Here is a 16,900-nt window from a genome sequence, read left to right on the forward strand (position 1 = left end):
ATAGAACAGAATAGAACAGAATAGAATAGAACAGAATAGAATACAACAGAATAGAACAGAATAGAATAGAACAGAACAGAATAGAATACAATAGAATAGAAGAGAACAGAATAGAATACAACAGAATAGAATACAACAGAAGAGAATAGAAGAGAATAGAATAGAATAGAACAAAATAGAATAGAACAGAATAGAATAGAATACAACAGAACAGAATAGAATAGAAGAGAACAGAATAGAATAGAACAGAATAGAATACAACAGAACAGAATAGAATAGAACAGAACAGAATAGAATAGAACAGAATAGAACAGAATAGAATAGAATACAACAGAACAGAATAGAAGAGAATAGAATAGAACAGAATAGAACAGAACAGAATAGAAGAGAATAGAAGAGAATAGGACAGAATAGAATAGAACAGAAGAGAATAGAAGAGAACAGAATAGAACAGAATAGAACAGAACAGAACAGAATAGAATAAAACAGAACAGAATAGAACAGAACAGAACAGAATAGAATAGAATGCTTTATTGTCACTATGCACATGTGCAATGATATACAGTAGTATAGGTCTCAAGAAAAAAAGTAAAAACAGCTGATAAATTGTTCTACTTATCTGCTTGTGGTCACTAGTTACAGCAGCCAGCATCATTCATCCCTGTATGGAGCTGTGCTCCTGTTTTTTTTTCTTTATACTACAACCATGAAATGAACTCCCTGTTTAGAGTTTGGGATTCCTGGTTCGCAGCGTGTGGATCGTAGCAGGCGTGGGCAAGTCATTTCCCCACGGGGCCACATGAGAAACTGGGTCCGTTGTGGTGGTTCGCACCAATAAGTTGAATCAGTTTTGCTGCATAGTAATTTGATCAGTTTTATACTGCTACAGCTGCACCAAGGCCGATCAGCAAGCACTCCAGCGGGTGGTGAAAGAAGCTGGCAGAATTATTGGAACAAGTCTGCCAGAGATCAGTAATATCTTCCCCACTCGCTGTCTGAGGAGGGTGCACAGTATCCTGCGGGACCAACATCACCCTGCACGCCACCTTTTCCATCTGCTGCCCTCAGGGAGAAGGTACAGGTCTATACAGGCCAGAACATCCAGACTGGCCAACAGCCTGTATCCACAGGCTGTGAGGCTCCTGAACTCTCTGCCCCCCTCTCACGGACAATAACCATATCCAACTTCTTAATAGCAATGAACTGGTCTGCATTGGTGCATCATATCTTTATTCTCTTCCCCCTCCTGCCCCCCCCCCCCCCCCTCTTTCTTAAATAGATAACTATCATATCTGATATCATATCTCACAGTACAATAATATTGAATGGGTTGCATTGTTGTATTTTGTCATGTTTCTCAGGTCTTTGTCTGAATTTCTACGAACATTATTGCTAAGGATTGTCTTATTGCATTGGAGTCACACTGGGTTAAATATGTACACTTGGGTTTTAAGGGGTATTTATTATTTTCTTCTTTTTTTTTGGGTTGTATGGAAGCCCCAAACGCAATTTCATTGTTCTTGACAATGACAATAAATAAATAAATACTAAATACTAAATACTACAGGCAGTAAAAATATGAAATGCAACCTTTGTCACTGTTTAATCAACATTGCCATTGTGCGTCATGTCCCCTGCTGTCTGAGCGTGCAGTTGCCTCTCCCTTTCATGGAGTGCATTGCTGCCATCTCTGCTGTGATGTCAAACTCTTTTTGTTAACCTATGATAAGCAACTGAGCCATGTTGTGGGCAGCTCTCGCCCAGAGTGAGGAGAAAAAGTCCAAATCATTTGTTTTTCAGCTGAAGCTCCATCGATCCATCTTTTTATGGTTCGTCTGCAAAGGGGAAGATTCTCAAAGGCTTCTGTTGTCTCAGGGCGTGTCAGCAGAGCAGAGTCCACCAAACACTCTTTGGTAAACTCCCCCTGAGAATTTTGTTTGGCAATCACAAAGCTGGTCTCAAGTGCTCCATCTCTGGCTGTGTAAATCTTTATAAAAACTCTGCTTTTCCTTTTAAAGCTTTGCTTGCAAATCTTCAAATGTCCATTCGTGCTCAGCACCAGTGCATTGCTGTATTTCTCTGGTGATTCAAATTATAATCCTTAAACGCAGCGATCGGCTCTCAGCACACAGCTTTGCCTCTGACGGTCAGGAAATACTTACAAGTTCACATCAAGAAATACTTTTTTTTTCAGGTGCAGCACAACATAACATTGGTTCCACCACATTTCCAGTGAAGCTGCTTTCACTTGTATATATGTACATGCATACATTTAACAACAAAGGAAATGGTACCTTCAAAATAAAAGAAATAACGTTGTATTGTGATTTCCCTCAAAATCTCAATAAACAATGAGCTCGTGTTTGACACACAGTGTTTCTAAGACTGTTTGGTTGATATACTTGTGTTTGAATTTCCCACCGACCCCACGTAGGCCAGTCAGGGGCAAGGAAGGATCGAGGGGTTGTAAATGCCCAGGACGGGATTATCAGGTTGACACTGTGGCAGTCTGACATGGAAAGAAGAAAAATAAAATGATATAAATGAAAAAGAAAGGAAATAGTTTCCAGATGTGTATAATAATAATGATATGAATGTTTATTGTAGTAAAAATCACAGGGCTTGGACCACAGGCTGAAGCTCAATCATAGAAATGGACAAAAACTCTTTAGATTGTTGGTGAAACATGATTTACTGTACAGACAAAGTAACCATGTTTGAACAGGGATATAAATGAAAAAGACTATTAAGTCTTCTCTATAACTTAAATACAATTCAAAATAATTTGGTTTTCTATTAAAATATCTTTGGGTGAAATGAAGACCTTTCAGATATGAAGAAATGCAAACTTTGGCTGTAATTCCACTAATAAACCAGTTTTGTTTGTGGTGATGTCCTGAGCTGTGGAAAGACTAAAACAGACATCGGTGGAGGCCTTCTGCGGATGGTGTCACTGAGAAAAGCTGCTTAAATAAATATGCACTGCTTAACACACTGAGGATTTAAGTGACTCGGAGGCAGAGTTGGGGTATCATAGTGAGGCTGAAGCAGGGGAAGTGTGTGGGCTCCACAGGGCCCTGCTTTAGCTTTAGCGTGGCACCACACTGGAGCTCCAGCTCCGCCTGGATGTTTACAGGTGCTTTTTACAGATCAGCGGCAGGTGGATTACTGAGCAGTTTGCACTGTTGAGGCTCCTCCTTCACTTTCCTCATGCAGCTTGAAAAATTCATTGAGCATTTTTTGACTTAGCCATCGCACCTCAGTATGATAGGACCCAGAGGGCGAGTGGGGATCTAAACCAGTGGCCTTGAGGAAGCTAACCGAGTGTTGGCCGGCTCATTAAATGTTCAATATTCAGGGATTTACTGCATAGTGTTTCCTGGTTTATGATGCAGTGATTGGACGTCTCTCTCTGCATCTTTTCATCGTGCATCACACCCACTCTGTCTGTTGTTAGTATCATAAGTTTGTCCAAAGGCAGTTTCATGTCTTTTGTACATTTCAAAGATCTATTTTCCTGTGCTCCTTCCATGCATTGATTGAATCCTCAAAAGTTCCTGTTTAACACATAAAGTGGATGAAAATGACCAACTGTGAAGCATCAGTCCGTGCTCTTATCCACAGCAAGGGTGTGTGTGATGAAGCCTTTCCATCAACTGTGCTTTTAAGTGGCACGCTCACGCACACCATCAGCAGCAGTGATGGTGTGCGTGAGCTCAGGCAAACGTTTGAAAATGTCAGAGCACGAGACGTCGCTGCCGAGCCGACTTCGATATCTCGTCTGCCTGTAAAACCTTCGCTGCAGCTTCACTTCAGTGTGTTGTAGGATCAGACGACTCTTCTGTCTCCCGTAACTGTTGCTGTGTATTTTGTGCACTCGTCCTGATGTTTTGTCACACGGTGCCGTCTTATGTTATATTGTTTAACTACGACCACATTAGCTCTACAAACAAAGCACACAGGTTTACCAGCAGCGTCTGCATCCCACCATGTTTTGGTCATTTCTTTTAGGGGTTTGCTTTAATTGAGTGAACTCAGACTTGCATCCATCTGCTTGGCCCTGACTGGTCGAAGTGGACAGGGGAAAGAAGTGATTGGTGCTTGCAGGGACACCGACTGCTGCGCTGCATTATGGGGTTTGTAGTATGACTGGTGTGGGTGCCACATACCCCCTAGCCATTAATAATTGAAATATGAAATTATGTTGTGGGGTAGAGGTAACTGTATTGTGGGCTAAATGTGGCCCGTGGGCCTCGAGTTTGACACGTCTGACTTAGACCTTGGAGGGTTAAGTGGAAAAAGCCTTTTATTATGATAAATGCACAGTAAATGAAATGCATTTGTCAGAGAGCTAAGCACTTACTGCTATTGCTCATCAAAATTGTGTATGCAAAAAGTTATTTTCATCATTTTTGGACAGCTGGTAATACAGCGAGTAATGGAGCAAGACGCCCTGTTAGCCGCTGGACGAGAGCACCTGCTCACAAAATGAAAAAGACCAAGTAGTGCCTGGTTTCTTTACTAAAACAATGCTTTTTGTTGCTGCACCCATTGTGTAAGATGACACTTGTTGTTACCACTGACAACTAGGTGTGTTGGTGAATGAGCCAGGATGGAAAGCTTTCAGATTCCCACGTTTAAAGACATTTAGTGAGTGTGTCTGGGATGAAAAGCATTGTTTCTGTAGGAATGTAGGAATATTGTAAAGCACTGAGCTAAGAATAAATGTCCTTTAAAAACAAACAAAACTTACATCATAACCAAAAGTGCACCCTTCATTTTTCTCTAAAGTCTTTAGAGGATGAAAAATTAAAAATCCAGCGGATGCACATTCCTGTTTAAGTATTGTGGTCAGAGATGCTCGTTCATCGTGGTAATGAGTGTGAAGGTCAGTTTGGGGACATTAAACCAAATCTTCTTTGGGTCGTATGTATATATATATTTGCCTTTATGTCTTCTCTGATCCCTGTGTGGATCAGAGAAGAACCCGGTTCTGCTGTTTTCCACCCTGGAACCAGAATGGCTTAAAGAAAACATTAAATCTAAAATAACTATATGATTGACGGCTGTGGTTAGTGTACAGTATGTAAGCCTCTGCCCTGAACTGCAGTTGGAAACACTGCACATGTGTAAATATTTCAAGTGTTCACAGAAAATGGCACTTTCAGCCTGTGAGTGTCAACACTACTCAGCTCTGCGTTGGTCTGCACAGAAACACATCATCGTAGCACTTCTGTGAATGCGGCCGACGACGATCGGTTTGTGGCAGTTGATGTAATTTTGATTTCAAGAGAGATTAAGCGTTCCTTCTCTGCTCACACTTGTTTGGATGTGTTTATAGTCAGGGTTCATTTGGCTATAAAATTCGAGCGTCTGAGCCTTACATGGAGATTGTGAGTCAGCTTCAGAGGATTTTCAGTTATCCCAAGCCATGGAGCAGCTTTGCAGACAAATTATCCTCCATCCATAAGTCTCCCTGACTGACAGCTGGGCATTTGGCTCGGGACCAAAACCTGTAAACAACAGCAGAGTCTGTGAGATGCACAATTTGCACACGGAGAAACTTTCTGTGCACTCACACAGCACTTCACATCACCTGCCAATTTGAGAACATGTGTCAGAATATCAAAGTATCGTTGGTTTGTCTCACATCTTCAAAGCTGTCAAGGTTTCATTGTGAATGTGAGGACTGAACGACGGAGCAGAGCAATTGACTGGGCTTTTAAAGTTCTGTGCTCCTTCAGAGCAGAGCTACTGTTGAGGAAAGGATGGATACAGATGGAAAGAAAGGTGAGTTATTTAGTGGGAATCCAGCAGGATCAAGGAGACTTTTGATAGATGAAGACAAACAGGGTTGCATAATATCCCCAGTTCTCGTGGTGGAGTTAAGATGCCAAGCCGCTGCTCTTACTTCCCAAACGAACATGTGCAAATGTGCTGCAGCTCAGCCATAACGTAAGTCTTGGACAAAACAGCGTGATCCACTTTAGTCACACTTGAAATCAGGATTAGAAAAATCTCTTGGCAAGTGATCTGAGAGAAGTCAAATCAGGTCAGTCGAAATTCAGTGGGACACCCGAAAAGAGAGCGAGCTCATGCTGTCAATTCTGCTGTGCTGTTTTCAACCAGATGGATAGCCAATTGCAGCTCCAGATGTGCTTCGAATCCATCTGAGCACAAAGGAGGATGACATCCAAAAACAAAAGGGCCTCCCTCTCACTCTGAAGAGCGAGTGCCACACTGATTGAAAGAGTGAAGGGATAATTGCAATCAGGCCAGTGCCAGTTTTCATTACGTCCTCAGCCGCGGGTCTTAATGCAGCCCTGCACTCCAGCAAAGCAAGCCTTGGAAAAGAGGCTGTTGTTGTGGCGAGCCGGGTGGATCAGATGAAGACAGAACCGACAGCTTTAGATCACTGGACTCTTAATCTGCTCCTGTCTGTCGGATGTGATGTAATCTCACAATGTGGGATTAAAAAGAGCACGCACAAACACAAAAGGAGCCCCGCCGTTTTCTGTGCAGCTTTCGAGGGTCACTGCAGGGGTTAATAGACTGTTTGAGGCATCTGAGGAGTGAGGCAGCCGTGTTATTTTCTCTCTAATTCTCGCTTTAAAACTTCTCTATTGACAGGCGGAGGCACGCTTTAACCTGAAATGTTTAACTTTGCGTTATCCATTTTCCATTATTACAGCCTGATCTATAGGCATGGCAAGCTGGAAAGTACACATACGATGTCGCAGACGCAGCATCTGAATTGGTGTTTTGTCTTTTATTCCCAGATAATTGTAACGGCCCTCTGGTATCGGCGCTGCCCCATTCATCCTTTCAGAGCTCCTCTGAGTCCTCCGTCAGCTATGCTGCCTACAACGCCAAGCTCAACAGAAGAGATGGTGAGTACAGTGAATGTTCCTGCATTATTCAGTGTTTCTAAATGCTTGTAGTTAACAATAACCATAGAGGTAACAGAGCAGAAAACACTCAGCTGAAGTGTTTTTATAGTGGGTTTATGGGTTGTTTTGGAAGGCACAGACAAATAAGCTCTTAAGACTTTCTGAATCTATCACATGCAGCAATATAAAGGGGTCTGTTTACCTATTTGGAGGAGATGGCCCCTCTATTGGAAGCAGTGATGAGTGGGCCGAGAAATTCAACAGCCACAGTCGCCATGGCAACTCGAGGCACTGACTGGATGTTTTTTGCCACAGACTGTATGTAAAAGCTGTATGTGTGCACTGTGACATCACTCAGTGGTCAGCATTTTGCCGGCCTGCATGTATGTATGTACACGCACACACTAACCAAGCATCAGTAATCATCAACTAACATCAATAGAAACAGCTGTCAGAGGTGGAGCAGGTCACCTGGTCAGAGTGTCCTTGGGTTCCCAATGCACTGATCAGAGTGGGAATGTTGGATACAAAGTACTGAAGCATAGGGAAAAAGAGCTGGTATGATCTGGTGTGTGAAGAGGTGAATGAGGCTTGTAGTAGCGCTTTGAGTGGGAATCCATTTACTTTATCCATTAGCAGAATTACTCAACCCTGGAAGAAAAGAGCAGTGTAACTGAACCGTCTGCAAACGTCACCAATAACAATAATAGATGCATTTATAGAGTTGACAATGAATTTTGTGGCCAAACTCAAAGTAGCCAAGAACACAACTCCCCTGGCTCTATCAGATCTACCCAAAGCTCTGCTTAGTATCACTGAAACCAGCGAGCCCTGAAACTTCACAAAAAGTAAAGACATTTCTGTTTGGTCAGTTATTTCTTTGTTGTAACACTGCTCGTGTGCAATAAACCATATATGGCGTTATTAAGTCTGTTTGTTTCCCCTAAATGGTGCCATATGGTAATTTGTAAGGTTTGTTTGTTGGCTGAGCAGCAGAGTTGAGCAACAGGACAACAAAGACATAACAGACCAAAATCAAATTTCCCTACTTTCTGTGCTAAGCTAATATGACTGGAAACCAGAATCTGTGTAGCTGGGAAGTTTGTTAGTCAGGCAACTGGTGCAGACGAGTGTCATGAGAGATAGGTCACAGCAAAAAAGAAAATATACACTACATTGCCAAAAGTATTTTGTCACACATCCAAATCACAGAATTCAGGTGTTCCAATCATGGCCACAGGTGTGTAACATCAAGCACCTAGGCATGCAGACTGCTGCTACAAACATTTGTGAAACAATGGTGATTTCCATAGGTGCCACCTGTGCAACTATTCCAGTCGTCAAATTTCCTCACGACTAAATATTCCACAGTCGACTATTAATGGAACTTTAAGTGGAAGCGACTGGGAACAGCAGCAGCTCAGCCACGAAGTGGTCGTTCATGTGCAATCACAGAGGGGGGGCAGCGAATGGTGAGGAGCATAGTGCACAGAGGTTGCCAACTTTCTGCAGAGCCAATTTCTACAGACCTCCAAACTTGATGTGGGCTTCAGATTAGCTCAAGAAGCATACAAACTGCACCCACAAGCCTTAATCACCTGGGCCAAAGCAAAGTATTGGATGCAGTGGTATAACTACGCCACCACTGGACTGTACAGCAAGTGGAGACATGCTCTCTGGAGTGATAAATGATGCTTCTCCATCTGACAATCTGTTTCGCCTTATTACTTTTGTACTACCAAATAATTCAAGTTGTATAGAAGTTTATGGAAAAAGAGGCCGTATTCTCCCTTCGTCTATGACCTCAGTAAACACCTGACTAATGTGCATGTTCATCCTTTCATTTTACGTCAGTGGTCTGAATTTCTAGTTGCAAGTCAATTCTTATTGAATACAACATTAAATATAATTCGTAAGTTATTAAGGCCGTTACACACTAAACGTGTGCAAAATGACGCAGACCTGCCCTGTAACCTCTACACACACTGAATGTTGCATTTTTGCAGAAATTTGTCCCTCAAAAACATCCACTGTGTAAAAACTAAAGCAAGTGGGCATCAGGCCATAATGAGTCCTGATGTTTCTGAACAAGAAAGGTAACAAAAAGCTGCGTCACAGATGCGTTCGTACATTTTTCAGGATGGTAGTGGTGCCTATTTGAAGTCTTCTTAGCAGAGCAGTATAAAACTGCCAATCAAAAATAAATATGTAAATTATTGAATTAAATTTGTTAACTCTTATTAAAAACTTAGTTTATAAAAGATGATTTTTCAGTACAAGTTAAAAATGTAAATTTAAGACCAGAGTGCTGACACAGCCAGCATCTCCTTTCAGTGCTTCTGAGCAGCCGCTATATTAATTCATGCATCGAATAGTGTCAGCCAAGAAAAACAATTATCCCTAAAAAACAACCACATATCTTTGCTACAGCTGAACTGGGCATAGACCTCCACTGTTAGCCTGCAGCGGGCCCAAATGTAGGCAGAGGGCTGAAACAGAAGAGGCCGAAGGCACGTTGTGAAAGCAGTAAAAACAATTACCAGACAGGAAGTTAAACCCAGATAAAACTACATAAAAGGAGAAATAAACAGCAATCATGATGGGAGCAAGGAGACACTCAACAGTGAAACATTAATGGTTGAAGTCAGATGGGACACAGAATACAAGAAAAATGGAGGAAACTAAACCACGAATAACGAAACAGGGACTGAAGCTGACTTATTGGTTCTGAAAACCAAGAACTGAGAACCGACACCAGAACTGCAAAGACTAGAAAACTGTATAGAACGGAAACGTTCATAGAAACTAAACAGGAGCCAGAACCACAACCGTATAATAACAACTGAGGCTAAACAATGATAGGATGGAAAGACATGAAAACAGGAACCAAATGTAAAAAGAAACAAACAGTAAAATATGAAAAATCCAAACAGAAACTCACAACAACACAACACTAACATGTCTTACATCTGGGCTCTCATCAGCTCTGTGGGGCAGGTCAACCACCCCGCCTGCCATAACCACACTCTCTGTGCAGCTCTGTGGGTCCGGGGCAGGCGCCCCTCATCATTCCATCATCACAGGAAAATGGCAAAGGAAGAGCTGTGGCTACGTTTTGGTTTAATTCTGAATGTGATGCAGAAAGCTGCTCTATCTTTAACTCGCCCCTCAGTCATCCCACTTTTCCGTTCCACTGAACTTAAGCCTTTCAGGTAAAATAAAGCTGCCGGTGAATAAAAAGCATTGGGCTCTTTATTGGAACTTTGAACATACTGCATATACAGTGCATAAAATGAATCAGTTGTTTTCCACAGAAACAGGGGGCTTTCACTGTGGCTGCTGGAGTGGAACTTAGCCTTGAAGCCTTTCACATAAACTCCTCGCACGTACACATCAAGACTTGTTGACAGAGTGCATGTGTCAGACCCTCTGCCTGTATTTTCTGCTCTTCCTCAGGTGCAGGAGGTTGGTCTCCAATGGTAACTGACCAAGAGCCCTGGCTCCAGGTGGACCTCAGGGAGCAGATGGAGGTGACTGCTGTAGCCACACAGGGACGCTATGACAGCTGGGACTGGGTCAGCAGTTACCTGCTGCTCTACAGTGACACAGGCCGGGCTTGGAAACAGTACAGACATGAGGATGGCGTAGGGGTCAGTATTTTTTATCCGCTTTCTCCACCTACCTACCTTCAGTTTGTTACTGACTTAAAGCTGATACAACAGTACAGCTGTATTATTGTAGGGTCTTTACCTTTCGACATAAAGCACCTTCAGATGACGCTTGTTGAGATTTTAATTGAGTTGAATTGAAACCAGCTAGCCAACAACTAATATGATCAGTCGAAGGGAAAAAGTGTAAGGCCTATTCTGGAATGTTGATGGATAGGTCAACGGTTGGAAAATATGCCTATATGCTTCCTTAATGAGTTTGGAGTTAAATAGCTTTCAGACTGGAAGCTGAGCAAAAAGCTAGCCAGGATCCAAAGGTCACTAATTAACTTGTGTATGTGACCCATAAAGAAACAAGCAGCAATATCAAGTTTAGTTTTGAAACAAATACACACCGGAGGCATTTCTGGGCTTAGGGAACACTGTCTCTGTTTTAGGCTAGTGGAAGAAGTTTGCCTTCCAGGCTTTCTGCCAGAGTTTCTGTCAGAGAGATCGCAGGAAACCAGCAGAGACAGAATAAAGAGCAATGAAGTCTACTGATTCAGCAGGTTGAGCTGGATGAATTGGAGAGAATGGGTGTTTTACCAAGCGGACAGGGCTGTAGGTCCAGCTGTGCTGTGCTTTTAAGCCTGTGACAGAACCCTATGAGGTCGAGGTCATCACTGACTATGACCTTAGTGTTTAGATTAAATATGTCACAGGTTAAATCATCAGTTAGGTTAACAGCCTACATGTTTTATAGATCGTTCACCTGTTTGCAGGGTTGTCACAGAAACCTTCTAATGTGGACATGTAACATCTTTGTCCATTTCATATGTGGCTAAAAGAAAATCTGATTGGCTCGTTGGATGTCACAAGGTTAATCACGTAGCACCACTGCATACTTTTCCAGCACTGGTACGTTCTTAAACACTAACATAGCTATAGTTAGCTATAGTTAGCTATAGTTAGCTATAGTTAGCGTTGTGTCACATGTTTCATTCTCTGTTCATTTCTTGTGTTTTGTGGACCATCTGTTCCTGGCATTGCTGGTCAGTGTCAGTTAACATCCTCTCACTTCTGACACGTTTCAGGTGTGGCTCTGGTGTCAGTCCAGTTTTTTCTTTTTATCCCCTCTGTAATGTCGCAACATATTATGCCGGCCATACATGGATTCAGAGTCTCAGAAAATAGCTCCATGTTGGCACATGCCATTAATTCTTTATTGTGTTTGGCCCAGTTATGTCAAAGACTGTCAGCAAGACGGTGAATGTCTCTCGGAGCGTTTTCTTGTTTGGTAGTCCAATTAGCAGAGAGTGTTGTTGCCTACTGGCGTGGCACTGCTGCAAAGTGATCTTCTCTCTATTGTGTTGAATAAGGGCAATGATGTGTGGCAGTGAACAATATGTCTAGTTCTGTTTTAAATGATATATCTTTCTTCAAATACTTAAATATTTATTATCTACAATGCTCTTAAATGACCGTCCTGGACACTTTCAACATCAAACTTTCCTCCAGCAGCCCTTTGCACAGTGATACGTTGTTACTATGTGGCACAGTGATGGTTAGCTCTCACAGAAAGAAGGTTCCTGGTTGTCCAGGCCTTTATGTGTTTTTACGGCCTTTATGTGTAAAATCCAACTTCTGAATTGGCCACGAACTCAAAGTCAGTGATAAGAGCAGGTGCTCCATGTGTGTAGAATAAATGTGCTTGTAGTGTGAAGCCCTTTCAGTAAGACCAGACCACAGCGATGTAGAGTGTGAGTGACATAGCCTCAAAGTTATATCTGATTATTTCAAGAAAATCTGAAATAGTGATATTTCTGATAATAAAGAAAGGAGTAGTACAACGACATGTTGGGCCTTCTTCAAAACCTCTGAGGTGTTTGAGCTCTGTTGGAGCTCTGTGTCTATGTGCACACCCAGGAGCTAGAACCTGGACAGCCTTTCCACACACTCCCCATTGATGCTGATGGGCTGCAGCTTGGACTTCCTCCTTCTGACGTCGACTACCAGCTCTTTCATCTTTGGTGATATTGAGGTCCAGGTTGTTGTCAGCACACCAATCTGACAGCCTCTGATCCTCAGCTCTGTATGCTGTCTCATCACCCCAAGGGATGAGCCCCACCACGTTGGTATCATCTGTGAACTAATATAGAGAAAATGCCAGTAATCCCAGCAATCAGACAGCCTTCAAGCACTTGGCAACAGTAGGAAGGAAAAACTCCCTTTAAACATGAAGAAACCTGGCAGAACCATGCTGAACGAGGCCCAGCCATCTGCCTTGACTGTTTTTGGTTGATTATAGGGAGACAAATAAAAAGATGCACTATAACAATAACAAATAATAACCTATTTATTTATTTATTTAGGACGGTGCATGTTAATGAACATAAATGTAAAAAAAAATTACATGAATGTAAACATGCCAGATTATAGCCAAAGGCTAATTTCCATCTGTTGTCCTTAAACATAAAAAATAGACATAATAATAAATTCCATGTCGTCAACCCTCTGAGATCTGGGTAATTACAGGTGTTTACCCTCCAGAGTACTGTGAGTACAAGCTAAAGAGCACCAGGGCTCGCAAAATCGCTAGCCCGACGTCCCGGGGCTAGCGATTTTGCCAGTCAGGCTACCAAAATCTATCTCTGCCCTGCCCGTCGGGCTATCGTAGGAAGGAAAAATATATGTCAATGCTTTTGCATTCTCTCGGAAATGTAGCTGGGTAATTATGTCATTGGGTGAGCCACTGTCAATATGTGACATATTGAAATCGCGTTTGAATTTGCGCTTGTTTTTTGCTTTCACTTTGCAATCGCGCGAACTGTGTATAGAGAGCGACAGCACTGATCTGTGAGTGATGATAATTTGTGCACCAATTCCTCTGACATCGTCTTATTAATCGTTAGCTTACTATGCAAACATGACAAGTGAAATCTCCCGCAGCTTAAACATGTGAGAGGTTGATCGCGCAGAGAATCACTGAGCTTATGTGAGTCCGTGTGTAAAAGCAGCAGGATATATATTTGACTACGATGACCTGGATGACTGAGAACCTTCACAGACAGATATATATTTTAGTTCTGCTGAGCCAAATAAGACAGGTCAGGGGGAAGAAGTGACAGCCAAAGAAAAGCTTACCACAAAACGGAGAAGTTATGACAAATCAGACTATAAGGCAAAAAGAAAGTGCAGCTTTATGGTTTCATGGACAAAAGAATTTCTGTGGCTGCAATATGACGAGCTAAATAACCAGGGCTGCACATAAGTGGTCCGCAGGTGCGCATTCGCTGTCAAAATAAAAAACACGCACAAGATATGAAGTTGCAACGCGTGTTTGTGTACATAAGATTTTCTGGAGGAGGACAGACATTTGTTTAGAACTCTTAAAGATGTCGAAGACGCTCCTTTAAGCAATTACTGTGATGTTCCTCCAAACAAATGTCAGGAGTCCGAACCACAAAAGAAGCGCGTATTCTCGGAAAAGTGGTTGCAGGAGGTGAGCTGGCTTCAAACAAATGATGAACGCACAGAGATGTGGTGCAGAATGTGCCGTGAAAATCCCACTCTAGGACAAAAACAGCCTTTTATATGGACGCAAACGCGCGCTGCAACTTCTTATCTGGTGCGCGTCTTTTATTTTGACAGCGAATGCACACATGCGGACCACTTATGTGCAGCCGTGTAAATAATCAGAATCAGAATCAGAATCAGAATACTTTATTGATCCCTGGGGGAAATTATTTTTTGTTACAGTGCTCCATTTTAAACCAACATTAAGACAAGACAGACAATACGCTAACTAAGAATAGTACAATATATACATATATATACATACATACATACATAAGTCACTTATAGATAAATATTTGGAAAAGAAACATGTGTAGTTGTAGCAGCAAACAGTGTGTTAAGTGGATGCGTTGTACAGGGAGATGGCCACAGGCAGGAATGATTTCCTGTGTCGTTCAGTGGTGCTTTTCGGTAATCTCAGTCTCTCACTGAACGAGCTCCTGTGACTGACCAACATGTCATGGAGTGGGTGGGAGGTGTTATCCAACATTGTCTTAACATAATGTTCTGCCGGGTGTGTCGTTGGTTTTCTCTCGATTTCTGAGTCGACAAGCGCCTTTGTTACTGGGACCAGTCATTTTAAGAAAGGCCCCCATTAGAACCCATGAGAAATGCAAGAAATGCATTATTGCTGTCTGCAGTATCTTTCCCAGAACAAACACCAATTGCAAATAACATACTAAAAATAAACCTGAAAATCTGTTTAGAACAGCTACTATGTTGCAAAGAGTGAACGACCACTGGCACAATGTAGCAGTCTGTGCAAACTTCAAAAAGCAAACGGCCTCGATCTTGGTTCCACTGCGAGCCCTGAGCACCAGTTATTATCTCCATCTTGTAAGTCAGCAGTGAGTATTATAAGCTACTCACAGTGGGTTGCTGTGATGTCTTTATTTCTAGAAAAAAGTTGTTACATTTATGATTGAATAGAGATTTCGACACAAATCTCTCGTTTTCTACTCTCAGACTGTAGCAGAGCACCTTTGGTTGATTCAGAGTTTAGCAACTAATACTGTCTTATCTACCGTATTTCCCGGACTACAAAGCGCACCTAAATATTAGCTGCACAAGCTAAAATCAGGGGAAAATCCTGTTTTGTACATACATTAGCCGCACCTGACCAAAAGCCGCAGGTGTTTCAATGTTGACTTATCATATGTAAGAGAATATGCACAAAGGGAATTGTCAGGAAAGAGATGGCTGTTTGGAGACATCACTTTTATTAATATTTTGAAAAACAAGTTATGGGTACATATTTGCACATGTAGTACATAACAGTAGCCTACAGCACACCAGAAAAATAGATTCGGACTACCTTTTAGGCTCAGGTGCAGTGACACAGCTTTAACAAGAAGAAAAGTCAGTCATTCACCACCATCTTTCTCTTCTTCCTACGCACTAAAACCACCAAAGTCCTCTTCTCCAGTGTCGGATACGAACAGGCTCAGGATGGCTTCGTCATCCACTCTTCTTCTCTCCTTCGTTGTCACTTTCAAAACCAAAGAAATCCTCATTGTCAGTGTCAGAGTCGAACACCCTCAGAAGGGCCGTGGCGGTGTCCTCCTCTCCATCATGCAGCAGTCCAGCCCTTCAAAATCCATTGGTGATCGTGGATGTTTTCACACTTTTCCACGCTGTCAGAATCCACCGGTGGAGTTGGGCATAACTTGCTTTTTGGGCATAACTTGCAAGTTTATCGCCGCTCATCATCCACGCCTCCCGCTGAACGCGTAGCGCTACTTTGAAGTTTGTTTTTCGCGCTACTTCGTACGGCACTACGTTGCCTGGCGGACGGACATGTGACTAACATACCACTCTTGAACCCCGATCCTTCCGCCAGGCAACTTAGTGCCGTACAACAGCGGAACACACAAAACAAATCGTCTTACGATATGACAAAAATCATGGACAATCCATAGAAAAGCCGCACCTGACTAAAAGCCGCAGGGTTCAAAGCTTGTGCAAAAAGTAGTGGCTTATAGCCCGACATTTACGGTAGTTCATGGGCTTAGTTTAGACCCCCAGTTTGTCTACTGTATAATTACATATTAGCAATCTACCTGAGGTGACCAAAGTAGGAATACTGTTCATTCTTTATGAAAACTATCTGAAAATGAGGATTTAGATCAGAATTGAGCATCAAGCCTGAGTGTTACACATGATGGAAACAAGAAGACAAACTGAACAGATCCACATTAAAGAAACCATCAAAATGATCACAACAAACAGCCCAAACAGCTTTTAACTCTTCATTATGGAACAAATAGTACTTAGACTGAAATTAGCCTGTTTTATTGTCCCCCAAAGAAGAAGCTTATTGCGCTGTTACTGAGACTTAACGCCGTAGATTAAATGTACCCTTTGGAAAAAACTGCTGCAAACTTTATGGGAAGATTCATTTGTTGATGTGAACAAAACAACACAGCCAGTTTTTAATTAGTGCTGAAAAAGGAAAAAGAAGTTCACGGTTCCTGAAAAATAATATCACATATGGTGTATGCACAGTGATGTGCAATATGCTTTTAAACAGCACACAGCTTTTTCCACTCACTGTCACTTCTCATCTCATTGTGCCAGGAAAAATGGGAGAAGCTGCTGTGCAGTGAGAAGACAAGGCAATATGCATAAACATTACTGACATGACCTGCAGCTATCACTCTGTATAACTGAGTCATGAAAGAGGAAATGGAGGTGCTGAATTCCTTTCAAAATTTCAGAGATCCAAATAGCACTCAACCCAGGCATGCAGCGCCGTAGTCTGCCACAGCAGCCAAAACAGACGACATC

General features: G+C 42.2%; 1 protein-coding gene across 1 annotated transcript in view; it reads left to right on the forward strand.

The window, feature by feature from the left end:
• The window catches only part of cntnap5a (contactin associated protein family member 5a), a 138,802-nt gene that overhangs the window by 29,858 nt on the left and 92,044 nt on the right, over positions 1-16,900 (forward strand). The window contains exons 2-3 of the mRNA XM_085383443.1: positions 6,780-6,890; positions 10,347-10,540. Coding sequence (XP_085239569.1) covers positions 6,780-6,890; positions 10,347-10,540 — 305 coding nt within the window. The remainder of the gene's footprint in view (positions 1-6,779; positions 6,891-10,346; positions 10,541-16,900) is intronic.

Source organism: Rhamphochromis longiceps, linkage group LG16 (genome assembly GCF_057381845.1).
Source record: "Rhamphochromis longiceps isolate RC_006_pf linkage group LG16, R_longiceps_female_GT1.1, whole genome shotgun sequence".
NCBI classification, from domain to species: Eukaryota; Metazoa; Chordata; class Actinopteri; order Cichliformes; family Cichlidae; genus Rhamphochromis; species Rhamphochromis longiceps.